The sequence below is a fragment of the Sesamum indicum genome, linkage group LG8 (assembly GCF_026168435.1).
Source record: "Sesamum indicum cultivar Baizhima isolate 11 linkage group LG8, ASM2616843v1, whole genome shotgun sequence".
Lineage (NCBI taxonomy): Eukaryota > Viridiplantae > Streptophyta > Magnoliopsida > Lamiales > Pedaliaceae > Sesamum > Sesamum indicum.
In genome coordinates, this window is record NC_142664.1 from 23898895 (window position 1) to 23912094 (window position 13200).

At 38.8% G+C, this 13200-nt stretch overlaps 3 protein-coding genes across 3 annotated transcripts; 1 reads left to right on the forward strand and 2 right to left on the reverse strand.

The window, feature by feature from the left end:
• The first annotated feature begins 1110 nt into the window (after positions 1-1110).
• On the forward strand, positions 1111-5547 carry LOC105179395 (eukaryotic translation initiation factor 3 subunit C). Its single transcript, XM_088883756.1, has 4 exons — positions 1111-1246; positions 1487-1562; positions 1931-3730; positions 4409-5547. The coding sequence occupies exons 2-4, from the start codon at positions 1539-1541 to the stop codon at positions 5375-5377; spliced, it is 2793 nt and encodes a 930-aa protein (XP_088739882.1). The 5' UTR covers positions 1111-1246; positions 1487-1538; the 3' UTR covers positions 5378-5547.
• A 696-nt stretch (positions 5548-6243) lies between these two features.
• Positions 6244-8042, reverse strand: LOC105179396 (wall-associated receptor kinase galacturonan-binding protein). Its single transcript, XM_088883074.1, has 3 exons — positions 6857-8042; positions 6699-6755; positions 6244-6532 (listed from the first exon to the last, which is right to left on the reverse strand). Exons 1-3 carry the CDS (start codon positions 7674-7676, stop codon positions 6483-6485), a joined length of 927 nt encoding a protein of 308 aa, XP_088739200.1. The 5' UTR covers positions 7677-8042; the 3' UTR covers positions 6244-6482.
• A 274-nt stretch (positions 8043-8316) lies between these two features.
• LOC105179397 (U3 small nucleolar ribonucleoprotein) lies at positions 8317-13183 on the reverse strand. Its single transcript, XM_011103010.3, has 13 exons — positions 12379-13183; positions 12147-12217; positions 11620-11731; positions 11326-11436; positions 11090-11227; positions 10377-10445; positions 10255-10296; positions 10028-10096; positions 9852-9923; positions 9710-9763; positions 9470-9611; positions 8915-8977; positions 8317-8800 (listed from the first exon to the last, which is right to left on the reverse strand). The coding sequence occupies exons 1-13, from the start codon at positions 13114-13116 to the stop codon at positions 8784-8786; spliced, it is 1698 nt and encodes a 565-aa protein (XP_011101312.1). The 5' UTR covers positions 13117-13183; the 3' UTR covers positions 8317-8783.
• Positions 13184-13200: the final 17 nt, after the last annotated feature.

Consider the following 13200-nt stretch of genomic DNA (forward strand, 5'->3'; position numbering starts at 1 on the left):
TCTTGAAATATAATATCAAGAATTTGATGAGTTAATGCCAAAAAAGAAGTGGAACCTTGTGGTTGCTTTTTCCATCTTGATAGAGAGTTTTGATTTTTGCTTTTAACTTGAGCTATTGTGGATTTGTTGTATGTATGCAATGTATTTTTCATCGTGACCTGAAGACTCCATTTATAGGTATAAGTTAGGATTCTTGTTGAGCTTTAATATGGATAAAATAAGCAAGGCCCAAAACAATAAAACTGACCCAAAGTATTTTAAGAATGATATGGGCCTACTAAAGTAAAAAGGCCTAAGGAAGCCCACCAACTGATCAGCAGAAAGTAAGGGATGAGAGATACGATGCAGCATCGCCTTGACAAATAAGTTATGTCCATACAACTAGTCTTAAGTATAAAGACCCATCATTTAAGATGGTCAATATAACAATTCAAGAACTTATATTTACTATTCACTACAATATACGACCTACTATATAAACGATGAGCACTCATGCTGATCAAGTCCAACACGTGCTGCTTTATGCAGGTCCCAAGCTCATTGTCGAGCCTAGACATCATATGATAGATGATCTTTGAAAATCGGACCCCATCAAACTTGAACATCATGGATCTTTTCGGATAAATTATTCTTCTTAACAGGCCACACGCCCAAACATATCTTGGCCCAATAGTCAATCCAAAATAAAAATATAATTTGTATTTTATCTAGGATCAATTCATCAAAATATATAAAAAATACTATAAAAAATTGGTACGAATTTATTCATTTTAAAATTATGTAAAACTTAGATTTATTATGATCTTTAATTTAAAATTTAATTATTAGTCAATTTATTAAATATCTAATTGATAATTTATTTTTTAAAAAAAAAAGTCAATGTCACACCAACAATATTATGATTACGTACGCTCAAATTTTATGCGGAGTGCAAATCTAACCAGTTTGTGTTCGCTGTCGAAAGGAAGATCCAAACAGTAATTAAAAATATATATTAAGGGCGCGTTTGTTTCAATCTCCAAATACTATAGATATCATCATTATGATGGCCCAAGATATTTGGGTTGAGCCCAGTTTACGAAATTTGGAGTTAAAGGTATTCCAATTAATGGGCCAGGCCCATTTAGCAAAAGCCTTATACAAATATAAGAGAATATGAGGTTAGGGTTTTCTTCTCCCAAACCCCGCAACTCTGTGGCGCTATCTTCATCTCTCCTCTTCACTCGCACGCTTGGCACCCAATCAGGTTTTGATCTATCTCTTCGTTTCTCTGTGTGAGTGTGGTTTTTTTGGCGTCTGTTGTTGAGTTTTGGTGGTCGAGTTCTGTCTATGAATCTATCTAGCAAAGTTAGGGTTTTGGATCTGAATTTATTGCGTTTATGGCTGCCATTATTTATAGGATTCGGTGTTTAGTTCTGGATTCATTTTTACGAGATTGCTTTTGAGGCAATTTGAATCTTTTGGTTTCGGTGTTTATTGGATGCAGGTTTTTTCTTTAGGAGAGTACCCGGAACTTTTGTGTCAATTTATTAGAGGCAATGGCGTCGAGATTTTGGACTCAGGTTTGTTCGGCTATGAGTTGAATATTAGTATCGTGTGTTTCTTAATTATGTTTCTATATTTGAGTTCTTGTTAGTTAAGTTTTGATTTTTTGAATTCCGACTTTCATCTGAATTCTGCTCTCGCCTATTTGCATTAACTTGGAGTTTTCGTCTAGACCTCAACTTTGGTCATGATTTTTGGTCTTATCAGAGATGATGCAGTTGTGGTTTATTCTACTTTTTTGCTGATACAGATGATTATAAATATGTTTCTATTGAAGTGAAATTCAGGCGTGGAGAAGGGATTATTGTATAAAATCCACAAGTCTTATACATGAAATTTTAGTTTTGCTATATAGTTATGTTCTTTTTTCTTTGGGGATCAATAGGGTGACAGTGAAACGGAAGAGGAAGAGAGTGATTACGATGAGGAGGAAGAGAGCGTGGCAGTGGAGACAACCACAGCCACAGCTGCAAGCAGATACTACTCTGGCAATGCTAGTGATAGCGATGATTCTGATGGGCAGAAGCGTGTTGTCCGACGTGTTAAGGACAAGCGGTTTGATGAGATGTCTGCAACTGTTGATCAGATGAAAAATGCAATGAAAATCAATGATTGGGTCAGTTTGCAAGAAAGTTTTGAGAAGATCAATAAGCAATTGGGGAAGGTCATGAGGGTTACTGAATCTGATAAACCTCCGAATCTCTACATTAAGGCTCTTGTGATGTTGGAGGATTTCTTGAATCAGGCTTTGGCCAATAAGGAGGCAAAGAAGAAAATGAGTAGCAGTAATGCAAAGGCCCTGAATTCAATGAAACAGAAGTTGAAGAAGAATAATAAGCTTTATGAGGACATGATCAACCAGTGTAGGGAGAAGCCTGACCTGTTTGAGGAAAAAGTCGAGGATGAGCAAGAACCTGAGGATGAAGATGAAGATGAGGATGAGGATGATGATTTTGACGAGGACCCAGCAACTCTGGAATCTGAGGAGAGTGAGGACGAAGAAGAAGCTGGAAAGGAGGCTGGTGAGAGTGGACCTGGATGGGAGAAGATGTTGAGCAAGAAAGATAAGATGATGGATAAGCAGTTCAAGGACCCCAGCCAAATTACATGGGACACTGTAAACAAGAAGTTTAAGGAGGTTATGGCTGCCAGGGGTAAGAAGGGGACAGGCAGAATTGAGTTGGTTGAGCAGCTCACTTTCTTAACGAGGGTCGCAAAGACCCCTGCCCAGAAGCTTGAAATCCTTTTCAGTGTTGTCTCTGCACAGTTTGATGTTAATCCAAGTCTTAGTGGACACATGCCAATCAATGTATGGAAACAGTGTGTGCAGAATTTGCTCAAGATACTTGATATTTTAACACAGTACCCAAATATTGTGGTTGATGATATGGTGGAGCCTGATGAGAATGAGACCCAGAAAGGAGCTGACCACAGTGGTACAATTAGGATCTGGGGTAATTTGGTTGCCTTCCTTGAAAGGGTTGATGTGGAATATTTTAAGAGCCTTCAAGTTATTGATCCACACACCCGTGAGTATGTTGAGAGGCTTAAGGATGAGCCCATGTTTGTAGTCCTTGCCCAGAATGTCCAGGAATATTTGGAACGGGTTGGGGATTACAAGGGTGCGTCAAAGGTTGCTCTTAAACGGGTTGAACTCATATATTATAAACCGCAGGAGGTCTATGATGCGATGAGGAAACTGGCTGAGCAGGAAATTGGAGAAACAGAAGAGTCTGGAGAGGAAAACAGAGCTGTGGAGGAAAGTAGGGGACCACCTGCCTTTGTTGCTACTCCTGAGCTGGTGCCTCGCAAGCCTACTTTTCCAGAGAACAGCAGAACCTTGATGGACATCCTTGTCTCACTTATATACAAGTATGGTGATGAAAGGACTAAGGCCCGTGCAATGCTCTGTGATATATACCACCATGCTATCTTGGATGAATTTTCAACATCACGCGACTTGTTGCTTATGAGTCACTTGCAGGATAGCATCCAGCATATGGATATATCAACACAAATACTTTTCAACAGAGCTATGGCGCAGCTTGGCTTATGTGCATTCAGAGTTGGGCTTGTCGTTGAAGGCCATAGTTGCCTTTCGGAACTGTATTCTGCTGGCAGGGTGAAGGAGTTGCTGGCACAAGGCGTGTCTCAGAGCCGATATCATGAGAAGACTCCAGAACAGGTACTGCATTTTTCTCATGCCCACTGCCCATTTCTTTATTTCTTATGGTATTGTAGCATGTTGAAGATCACTCACACTTGTTAATTATCAGTATATTTGTCCCCAATATCTTATTCAGAAGTAATGTAATATAATTGCCTCTATTTATGCATGTGCAAAACATGGATGAGTTTCTGATCTGTTATAAGCTATATATGCGTCTTGTTACCTTTTTGCAGTGTAGCTGAACTGTCCATGAGTAAAGTTGATGGATTTTTGTGCTGCTTTTAGAATTTTGAGTGATATGTTATGCAGAAGTTGGTTACCGTTCTATTAGTGGTGAAAAATGTTCCCATTCTTAAGATGCATCGAGACCTAGGTTATTATGTAACAATTCCATTTGTTTAGTTGTTATTTGGAAATAATGTAAAATAATTGCCTCTATTTTTATGCATGTCCAAGACATGGATGAGTTTCTGATCTGTTATAAGCTATGTATGCTTCTTGTTCCTTTTTGCAGTTTACCCGAACTATTCAAAAGTAAACTAGATTGAATTGCTGCTTTTAGAACTTTGATGGATATGTTACGAAGTTTTTTATCATACTATTAGTGGTGAAAAATGTTAGCATCTAGGTTATTGTGTAACATTTTCATCTGTTTAACAAGATTGTGCTTAATAATTTCCCAAACCTTTGCAGGAGCGCCTGGAGAGAAGGCGTCAGATGCCTTATCACATGCATATAAATCTTGAGCTTCTTGAAGCTGTACATCTGACTTGTGCCATGTTACTAGAGGTCCCTAACATGGCAGCTAATGCGCATGATGCCAAACGTAAGATCATAAGCAAAACTTTCCGAAGGTTACTTGAAGTGAGCGAGCGGCAAACGTTCACTGGGCCTCCTGAAAATGTTAGGGACCATGTAATGGCTGCCACTAGGGCCCTGAGGCAGGGAGATTATGAGAAGGCCTTTGCTGTTATCAAATCTCTTGACGTTTGGAAGCTGCTCCGCAACAAAGATAACGTTCTCGAGATGCTCAAGGCTAAAATCAAGGAAGAGGCTTTAAGGACCTACCTCTTTACATATTCCCCCTCTTATGATTCACTAAGCCTCGACCACCTCTCCAAGATGTTTGATCTATCAGATGCCCAGACTCACAGTATTGTCAGTAAGATGATGATCAATGAGGAACTCCATGCAAGTTGGGACCAACCAACACAGTGCATCGTTTTCCACGATGTTGAGCACACAAGACTACAGGCTTTGGCTTTCCAGTTGACAGAGAAGCTCACAATCCTGGCAGAAACCAATGAGAGAGCAATTGAGTCGCGGATTGGTGGTGGTGGATTGGAGGGCCTACCTCTTAGGCGGAAAGACGGGCAAGATTATGCTGCAGCAGCTGCTTCTGGCGGTGGCGGTAGGTGGCAGGAATTCTCTTTTTCGCAGGGCAGGCAAGGCAGCAGCGGTGGAAGAATGGGATATAATGTCGGTGGAAGATCCTCAGCATCAGGCCTTGTGGGTGGTTTCTCAAGGGATCGGCAGGCACGATCTGGCGGTTACCAGGGCTCACGAAATCAAGATGGGCCAGGTCGGATTTCAGGCACCAGGGGTACTCAGATGGATGCTTCAACCCGGATGGTTAACCTCAATAGAGGTATTCGTGCTTAGATAGAGTAAAACTAAGAGTTTTTGTATCTGGACTTGTAGTTTCATCATTTAAATCCATCATTTTGGTATTTCAATGAGAACTTTGACTGTACAACAGCAAATGACTTTTGAGTCTACCCTCTGTTTTAATTTATAAATTTCGGCGAGACACCTATTTTGTACTCCCTCAATTACCACCGATATTATCTCTGCAGTAATTTGACATAAATTTTTTGGTTATATTTAAAGATATTTTGTATCATCCACTTGAATGATGTTAGAAAGTGGATTATGCTAAGTAAAGAGTGGTTGCATTGGATGCTCTTACACTTTTCCTGAATCATTAGACGTTATTATGTGCAGCATCCTTTCATATCACTTGTGTTTGTTGAATCAATCACAAAAAATATATATTATGTTTCAGTCTGGATCGGACTTGAATTTGTTATGTTGCATCTCATATACCCCTTATGCTTCATTGAACCAAAAAAAAATAAAAGGAAAGGATAAATATGGGGTCATATTTTATATGCCTCAGCAATTATGTGCTGAGATTGGCTTCACCTTTGTTGTTATATCTTCCATAATTTTTGTATGATATATTTATACTAATACAAAAAAAAAAGTCGCTCCATACTCACAAACGGTGATTAATAATACCGTCGCATTAATTTTTAGTAAAGTCAAAAATACTTTTCATGATATAATAACTAACTTATTTAATTTTCAAATTTTACATTAATTGATAAATTATTATTATTTTCTTTTTTTCTTTTTATTAATATAATATATTGATTTATATATTTTACTCTTATTTATAATATATTTTAAAATATGAAGATTATTTATTATATGCACGTAGGAAAAATGTGTCAGAACGGCAAGTATAAATAAATTCAAAATGTATTACATGGGATGGTACATATGTTTTGTGGAATACCAAGATGAAAAACCAGATCAAGATAAAAAGAATACAAACTGCTACATTTCTGCTCTCAAAGTCAGAAGTTTCTCTCCGTTGCTTTGCATTAGATCCTTAAGAAGTTTCTCATCAATTGAAATGTGGAAATATATTACCTTCTGCTTTTCTTTCTCAACTACATGAAATATAGATTAAAATTGCCTTTTATCCTTGTATTATTTGGATCTTTCGAAAAGTTGCAATGATCAACAATCCTGCAACAGAATTTTGAAAGATGTCAGTCAGATCGTTTCTGAATTTTATATTTAATTTTTGAAAAATCAAAATGTTTGTTAGATTCATCGTTACTTCTTAATATACGATAGAAGTATCAGTTAAATAGTGTAGAAGTACTAAAAATGTGACCTTTAACATCTGTACCTGCTAATGCAACCTCTGAAGACCATTTTCTCCTGTATGAAAATGCACCTGAATGGACTGCATTACAGACAACTTCAGCTGTTAGGATTCAGGAACACATGACAACCTTAAACAAGAGAAATACAACAAGTACTTAACATTAAAATACATTGTATTACCAGAATCACAATTAGAAGTGGAGTTCCAGCTCCCACACATGCACAGATCACTGTTTCCATCAATGTCATAACCACATGTTCCACCGGTGGCTTCGCAGGCCCGACAGAAGTCCTCACTTCCTTGCAAAGAGTACTTCACTTGAATCCCATAGGCCCATTCGTCTGGGCCGCTTACTTTTATGGGAGCCAAGCTGTATGCACTGCTGTATCCCTGGCAGTCAAGCCTGGAGAGGTTCACACTCCTTATGGTCTCATATGGCATTGCACAACAATCAGGAGGGCCCGAACTGTATACCGGGCCTACTCGTCTCGGGCTGATTATCTCCCAGGCCGGGCACCCATAGTACTCCTCACACCCTAGGCCCGAGACATTTCTACATGGCAAGTGCTTCCCCGGGAAGCCTTGGAAGAGCGGTGATTGGGCCGAGCAACCTAATAGCATGAACACATTGTCAGGGGTTGGGTTCAAGTATGGAGCCCGCCAGGGCTCGACCACGAATCCGTTGCCCCGGCCTCCTAGAACGATGGCGTCACAAGTGGACATATGGGGGTCATGTAACACGAGGGAATTGTATGCATAGTCTATGTCCAGAATGCGATATGAGCCAGAGCTAATGTGGAGCATGAGTACGTCATTGATGCAAAACAAGAGTTCTCGAAAACCATGGTGGCCGCAACCCGGTTGGAGGGCGAAAGGATAGTCAACTGTGAGGTTTCCGCAGAATGACCGACACATGTTGCCGTGGTGGCCATAGCCGTGTACTAGGGATACTAGTACATGCAATGTAATAAATAGAGTGGGCAAGAGGAGGCAAGCCATGGGTGGAAGTGAACGACTTGGGAAATGAAATGGAGGATTTTGAGATGGGGATTGGAGGAAGTAATGATACTTTGCTTGGGATGTTGTAGAAATGTTTTAAGGTCAAGGGGATCTGCAAGATTTAAGGCTTTATTGGCATGTTGTGGGGAAGAATCTGAGTGAATTGTTTATGGGTTTTCGCTGGTCTTTATGAGGTTTCTCTTGCAAGATTCTGCTGACTTTTGTCTGTATGTTTGCTTTAATTTGCTTTTGAGGGCTGTCTGAAGATTTTGAACGAAAGTTAAAATGCTGCAGAATTGCTTTCTGGTGAAGCAGAAAATGTTCGTCTACTGGAAGTGGGCCACTCTTATTTAGGCATTATGCTAACAAGATACTCAGATTTGAAAGGAAAGAAACCTGCAAATTTGTCGTCTGAATCTACAGATTTTGGTAATAAAATGCAGGTTTCGAAAATTTTGGGTTTCATGTTTCAAAAGAAACCAATTCATTGATGAGAAGCATTCTAACGGGCCCAAAAATATAGAGTTGTCCGTAGATAAACGTGGAAAGAACACAGTACCCTGTTTACTTCAACAAGCAAACGTAGGACAAATAAAAGCAACATAGGAGAAACATCACAATTAAACTTGCTTCAAACATCTGCTCAATCAATCAATGCCCCTTATAACATATATTACTATCTTATATTTTGTATTGCCAAACAACAGACACAGGGAATCAGTTGTCCAAGGGCTCGAGTTATATTAAATAGTACAAAGAGAACCAAGGGCAATAAGGAATTAGATGCGTATAGCATTACTAAGTCAAAGGTCGGAACTGCTGCCCCATCTTGTTCACAGGATCACAGTTCCATTTCTGACGTATCAATTTGCAAAACATAGCCGCAATACCATAAACTCAGCGAGTCAAAATTCATATTTGGCAGGCGACTAGTGGCTGCTTATCAGTATAAAAAACTTTATCCCTTCACCCTCAGCTTCACAGCCAATTCTCCATTCTAAACTCTTTCTTCTTCCTGTTGAATACTTCAGGAGAGGCAGTGGAAGTTGAGAGTCAATCACAGCTGGTGGAAGGCAAGGAAAAATCTTGTTTGAGAAATTGTTGCATTCATGACTCCTCATTGCCTGTCGTATTATACAGCAATAGCACTTAGATTTTGCTTACAAAGTCCAAAACTATATCTTAAAAGACTTCAAAAAGGAAATGAAAATGAAAATATCATGAAATGACAAAATTACCATTGCCATGTTTTGTAGATGTGTTCAGCTGTACCTTCATGGCCATTCGTTTGACAGCTTGAGCTGTAATTGATTCAAACAATGGTAATGTTTCTCAAAGGAAAAGCAAAAAAGAAAAAAAAAAATTGAACATATAGTGCATTAAGTAAATATGTTTCTGTTATAATTTCTTCTGACCAAAGTCCATCAATGAAATTGAGGATTGCGTACTGACTGAGGACGGGAAATCTACTCAGAGAGAAGCATAGTACCAAAAGGATTATTCAACAAAATAAACTGTTTGTTTTATGCCCCATTTTTCTAGTAGCATATATAAATCTAGCAAATACTTGGCATACTCATTGAGAGTGATCAAAATTAGTCATAAGCTTAAATATTTAAGAAACAACTAACAACTCAGCTTTTCTTTCATGGGATTATTTAGGGAACTTCACAGAATGCACATATTTATCGGATGATTGAGAACAATGGCCTTATCTTTTCTGTAAAACTACAAAACAAATAGTGCAATTTACTCTTCATGATAAATTTTTTTCAATTTGAACTCATTTTCACCTTTAAACTTTCTTTTCTTATTTGCTCTTCTCCTCTTCCTCTCCGCCTTTGTTAGCTCTGTTTCTTCTTTAATGTCTCCTTTGCCAGAAAATACTTCTTCAGGAGCGAGCATAGTTGCATCAGACACCGCCAGAGGTGCAATCTGTAAACCAAAAATGTTGTTACAAACTATTGATTGGATATATTGATTAATACAACTTTTTTTAGAAAAGAAAAAAAACTGACTAGCAGAATATTTACCTCTTCCATTGCTAGGGCAGGAACATTTGCTTGTATTGACATATCTTCAATAACCTGTTCAAGTTGATAACATACCAATAAAAATTCAATATGATGCTCTGGATGCCGAGCAAATTCTAGCATAAGATATAAAAAGCATTACTGGTTTTGGAGTAAAGTGGAAATGAGATAGAGCATCCAACTTCACACACAGTTTCTTGAAGAGCATACTAGCCTGAAAATGTAAAGAAAGTAGAAGTCGTTACATCACTTGCTAAATTTATACAAAGAGTCAAACAGTTTCAGTGAAAATATTGGGAAAATCATCAATGTACATACTTCTTTCTTTTGTTCATCGGAGAAAGATAATGCGGTAGACACGAGGCCAGTTTTCTGAGCATACTCATCCTGTATGAAAGTAGGGGAAGAGAAGTTGCTCAGTCTCCATAAAATACAGATGACAAGGAAACCTGGTCAAGTGGTTAGAAGAAATCTCTATATTCCAAACAAAAGCAAAAAAGTTATACAAAATTTATTCATATCCCTTTTGAACTATAAAAACTCACCTCATAAAGTTCAGCAAGGCCCTTTTTGCTCTTATTTTCATCCTGCAAATTTTGTAGTTGATTTGATTAGGAACAAACTTAACTGGATAAGAGAAAGTCATCACTCAGAGGTAGATGATTACCAACTCCTTTTTCTCTCTTGGTGCCTTGCTTAATAAAGTAGGTGGCTTCTGGACATCATCGAATCGGCCCTAACAAACGGTCAGTAGGATGTAATTAATGTTCATTCCCTCGGAAATAATAAGAGAGAGAGAGAGAGGGAGAGCCATAAGTACACTTATTTATTTTCTAAAGTTAACAAGAAAAATTAAAGATCACAGAAAAATCATAACACAGAAACGTCTGATACCATAAAATTTGTCGAAAATGCAATAGGCCGAACATCTTGCAAAATATGCATTAATAACAAAAGACGAACACACAAGAAGAGATGCTGCAAAACACATAACCAACATCTCCCCCTGCCCCTCTCCCTGCCAGAAAAAGGACAATGATGCGCCTTGAAAAATCAATTCCAAAAATTTATTTTGATAACGAAGCCAAATGATGTGGTATTGGCAAGCACCCCCAAAAACAAAAGAGTAAAAGATTTTTCCATCCACTTTTAACCCAATACTCCTGAGTGCATTTATTGGTGGATGTTGGGGGCTGGTTGTTTGGTGCACTCTCTTCTGATCATTCAGCCCTTACCACAGTCATTCAAGTTAATCTCATGAAAAGAAGCTAATAATGACTGGCAATGATTCTGAGAGAGACATGAGGTAACATGGAGAAAAACAGTTTCTGAGACGCCAAAATAACGAAATGTAGAATGCTGCAAAATCATTTAATATACCTCAATTACACGTTTCTTTATTAAATCTTCAAGAGATGCAGTGACCTCTTCTGTGATTACTGGAGCTGGTCTCACATTGTGCTCAAAATCTAGATCAACTTCCAGAGCACTATTTTTTGGTCTTTTAGCAGCAGTGACCTGACATCATACAAAGCAATGAATATCCAAAAAAACCCCTATGTCCTAAAGCTTAAGCTGATAGCGTAGAAAACATACATAGAAGTTGAAAAGTTTACCTCGCCTTGCATAGTCCATGTCTTTGGTTCCAGATTTGCTTTCTCCATTTCCTCTATCTCAGAACGGAGTCTCTCTAGCTCTTTTTCATGTGTAGAAAGACTTTGTTTCTTCTGTAGAAAATTAAAAGAAAAGGAAAAAGAAAGAATAAGTACATGAATTAACACAAACAAAAAGAAACAATACAGCAAACAGCTACATGTAGATCATCAAAATTGTTCCTGTCCCATACCACCATGCAGACATGAAGTAATACAAATGGACAGAGGTGGGGATGCTGAGAAAACATGGATAACCTGATTGGCATTGTCATCATTAGGTTCATCCATATCCGAGTCATCTGATCCACCAAAATGTTTAGGCTTTTTCTTTGGGCCAGTTCTTTTACCGCCAAAGAAGTCTTCATATCTGAATCCACAAACAGATTGGTATTATATCTCTAGATATGTAAGCATACAACGAAAAATCAGACACGGCACACATTCAATCAAAATTCTGCAAATCCTTGAGTGCATTAAATGGCACCACATCTAACCAAAAAAATAGCTAATAGGTAATGGTCACTGTGGGAATTTACATCTCTAAATAAAGAGAAATAGGGCTATTGGTCAAGTATGAAGAACACCATCACTAACCTCCACAGCCAGGCACATAGGTAAGAAGTAATAGGCTCTCCTCATCTCAAACCTTTACATGCAAATTCTTTACAGACTCATTTCATTATTATTTGTTTTTCTCAACCAATCCTGATGACATGCTTACAAATTCGATATCATATCACAGAGAGTGTAATCAAAAGAGAGCAAGAAAGGAAATGTATGACCTTGCAGTTTCCATCTTCTTCCCATCTTCATCATCATCATCTTCGTCGTCATCAAGCCCCATAAGTCCAAGCTGTCATGGTAATCAAAAAAATAAAAAGTTCAGTCCAAGATTCCATGCAATTACATGACACTAGAACAATCTCACAGCCCACCAAGCAAAATCAAACCCGATTAACAATCTGAAAGAAACTCATCGTCTGACCCTTATAATTTGCTAGAATTGCAACTTACCTCATCATCCTCTTCTTCACCATCCTCATCCTCCTCGTCTTCACCACCATCTTCATCTTCACCCTCCTCATCCTCATCCGCAGTTTCACCTCTCTTCCTCTGATTTTTCTTCTCCTTCTTTAGTCCATATTCTCTTGCCTCATCTTCCACCAGATACTTCTCCAATTCCTTTATCTTCAAAAACTCATCCTCCACTCCATTCACATTTTCTCTCTCAACATTCTCCATCTGTTCGTCTTCGTCGTCATGTTCATCCCCTTCTTCTTCTTCTTCTTCTTCCTCCTCCTCCTCCTCCTCATCATCATCATCATCATCATCATCATCTTCATCCAAACCCTCACTTTCACTTTCTTCACCCTTTATTTCTTTATGTTCTCCATCCTCCTTCACATTCTCCTCCTTTCCATCAGCTCTATCCAAATTGAATTGCTTCCCGATTTCCTCCGGATTCTTCTCGAAATTCCTGACGTGACGTCGGAGCGAGGACAGCAAAGGCTGCGCCTGGAGGTCGATTTGCTGCCATATCTGCTCAGCGTCGAAGCCTTCAGTTAAGAGTTGACCGAATGGGCATTTAGGAGCGTAAGGATTGAGAGATGAGAATAAGTATTTCGAGGCTAATCGAGCCGCCTTGGAGAGCTCCGGCGACGGTGTAAGGTAGAGCGGCGGCTCCGTCGACTTCAACCGGTGAAGCGCGTCCAAGCCAACGGCTTTCGCACCGTCGTCAGCGGCTGAGGGCATGGCGGTGGTAGTAGTAAAGGGGGAGTCTTTAGGGGTTAGGGTTTAAGGAGGAAAGAAGAATGAATGACTACTAATGGCAGACCG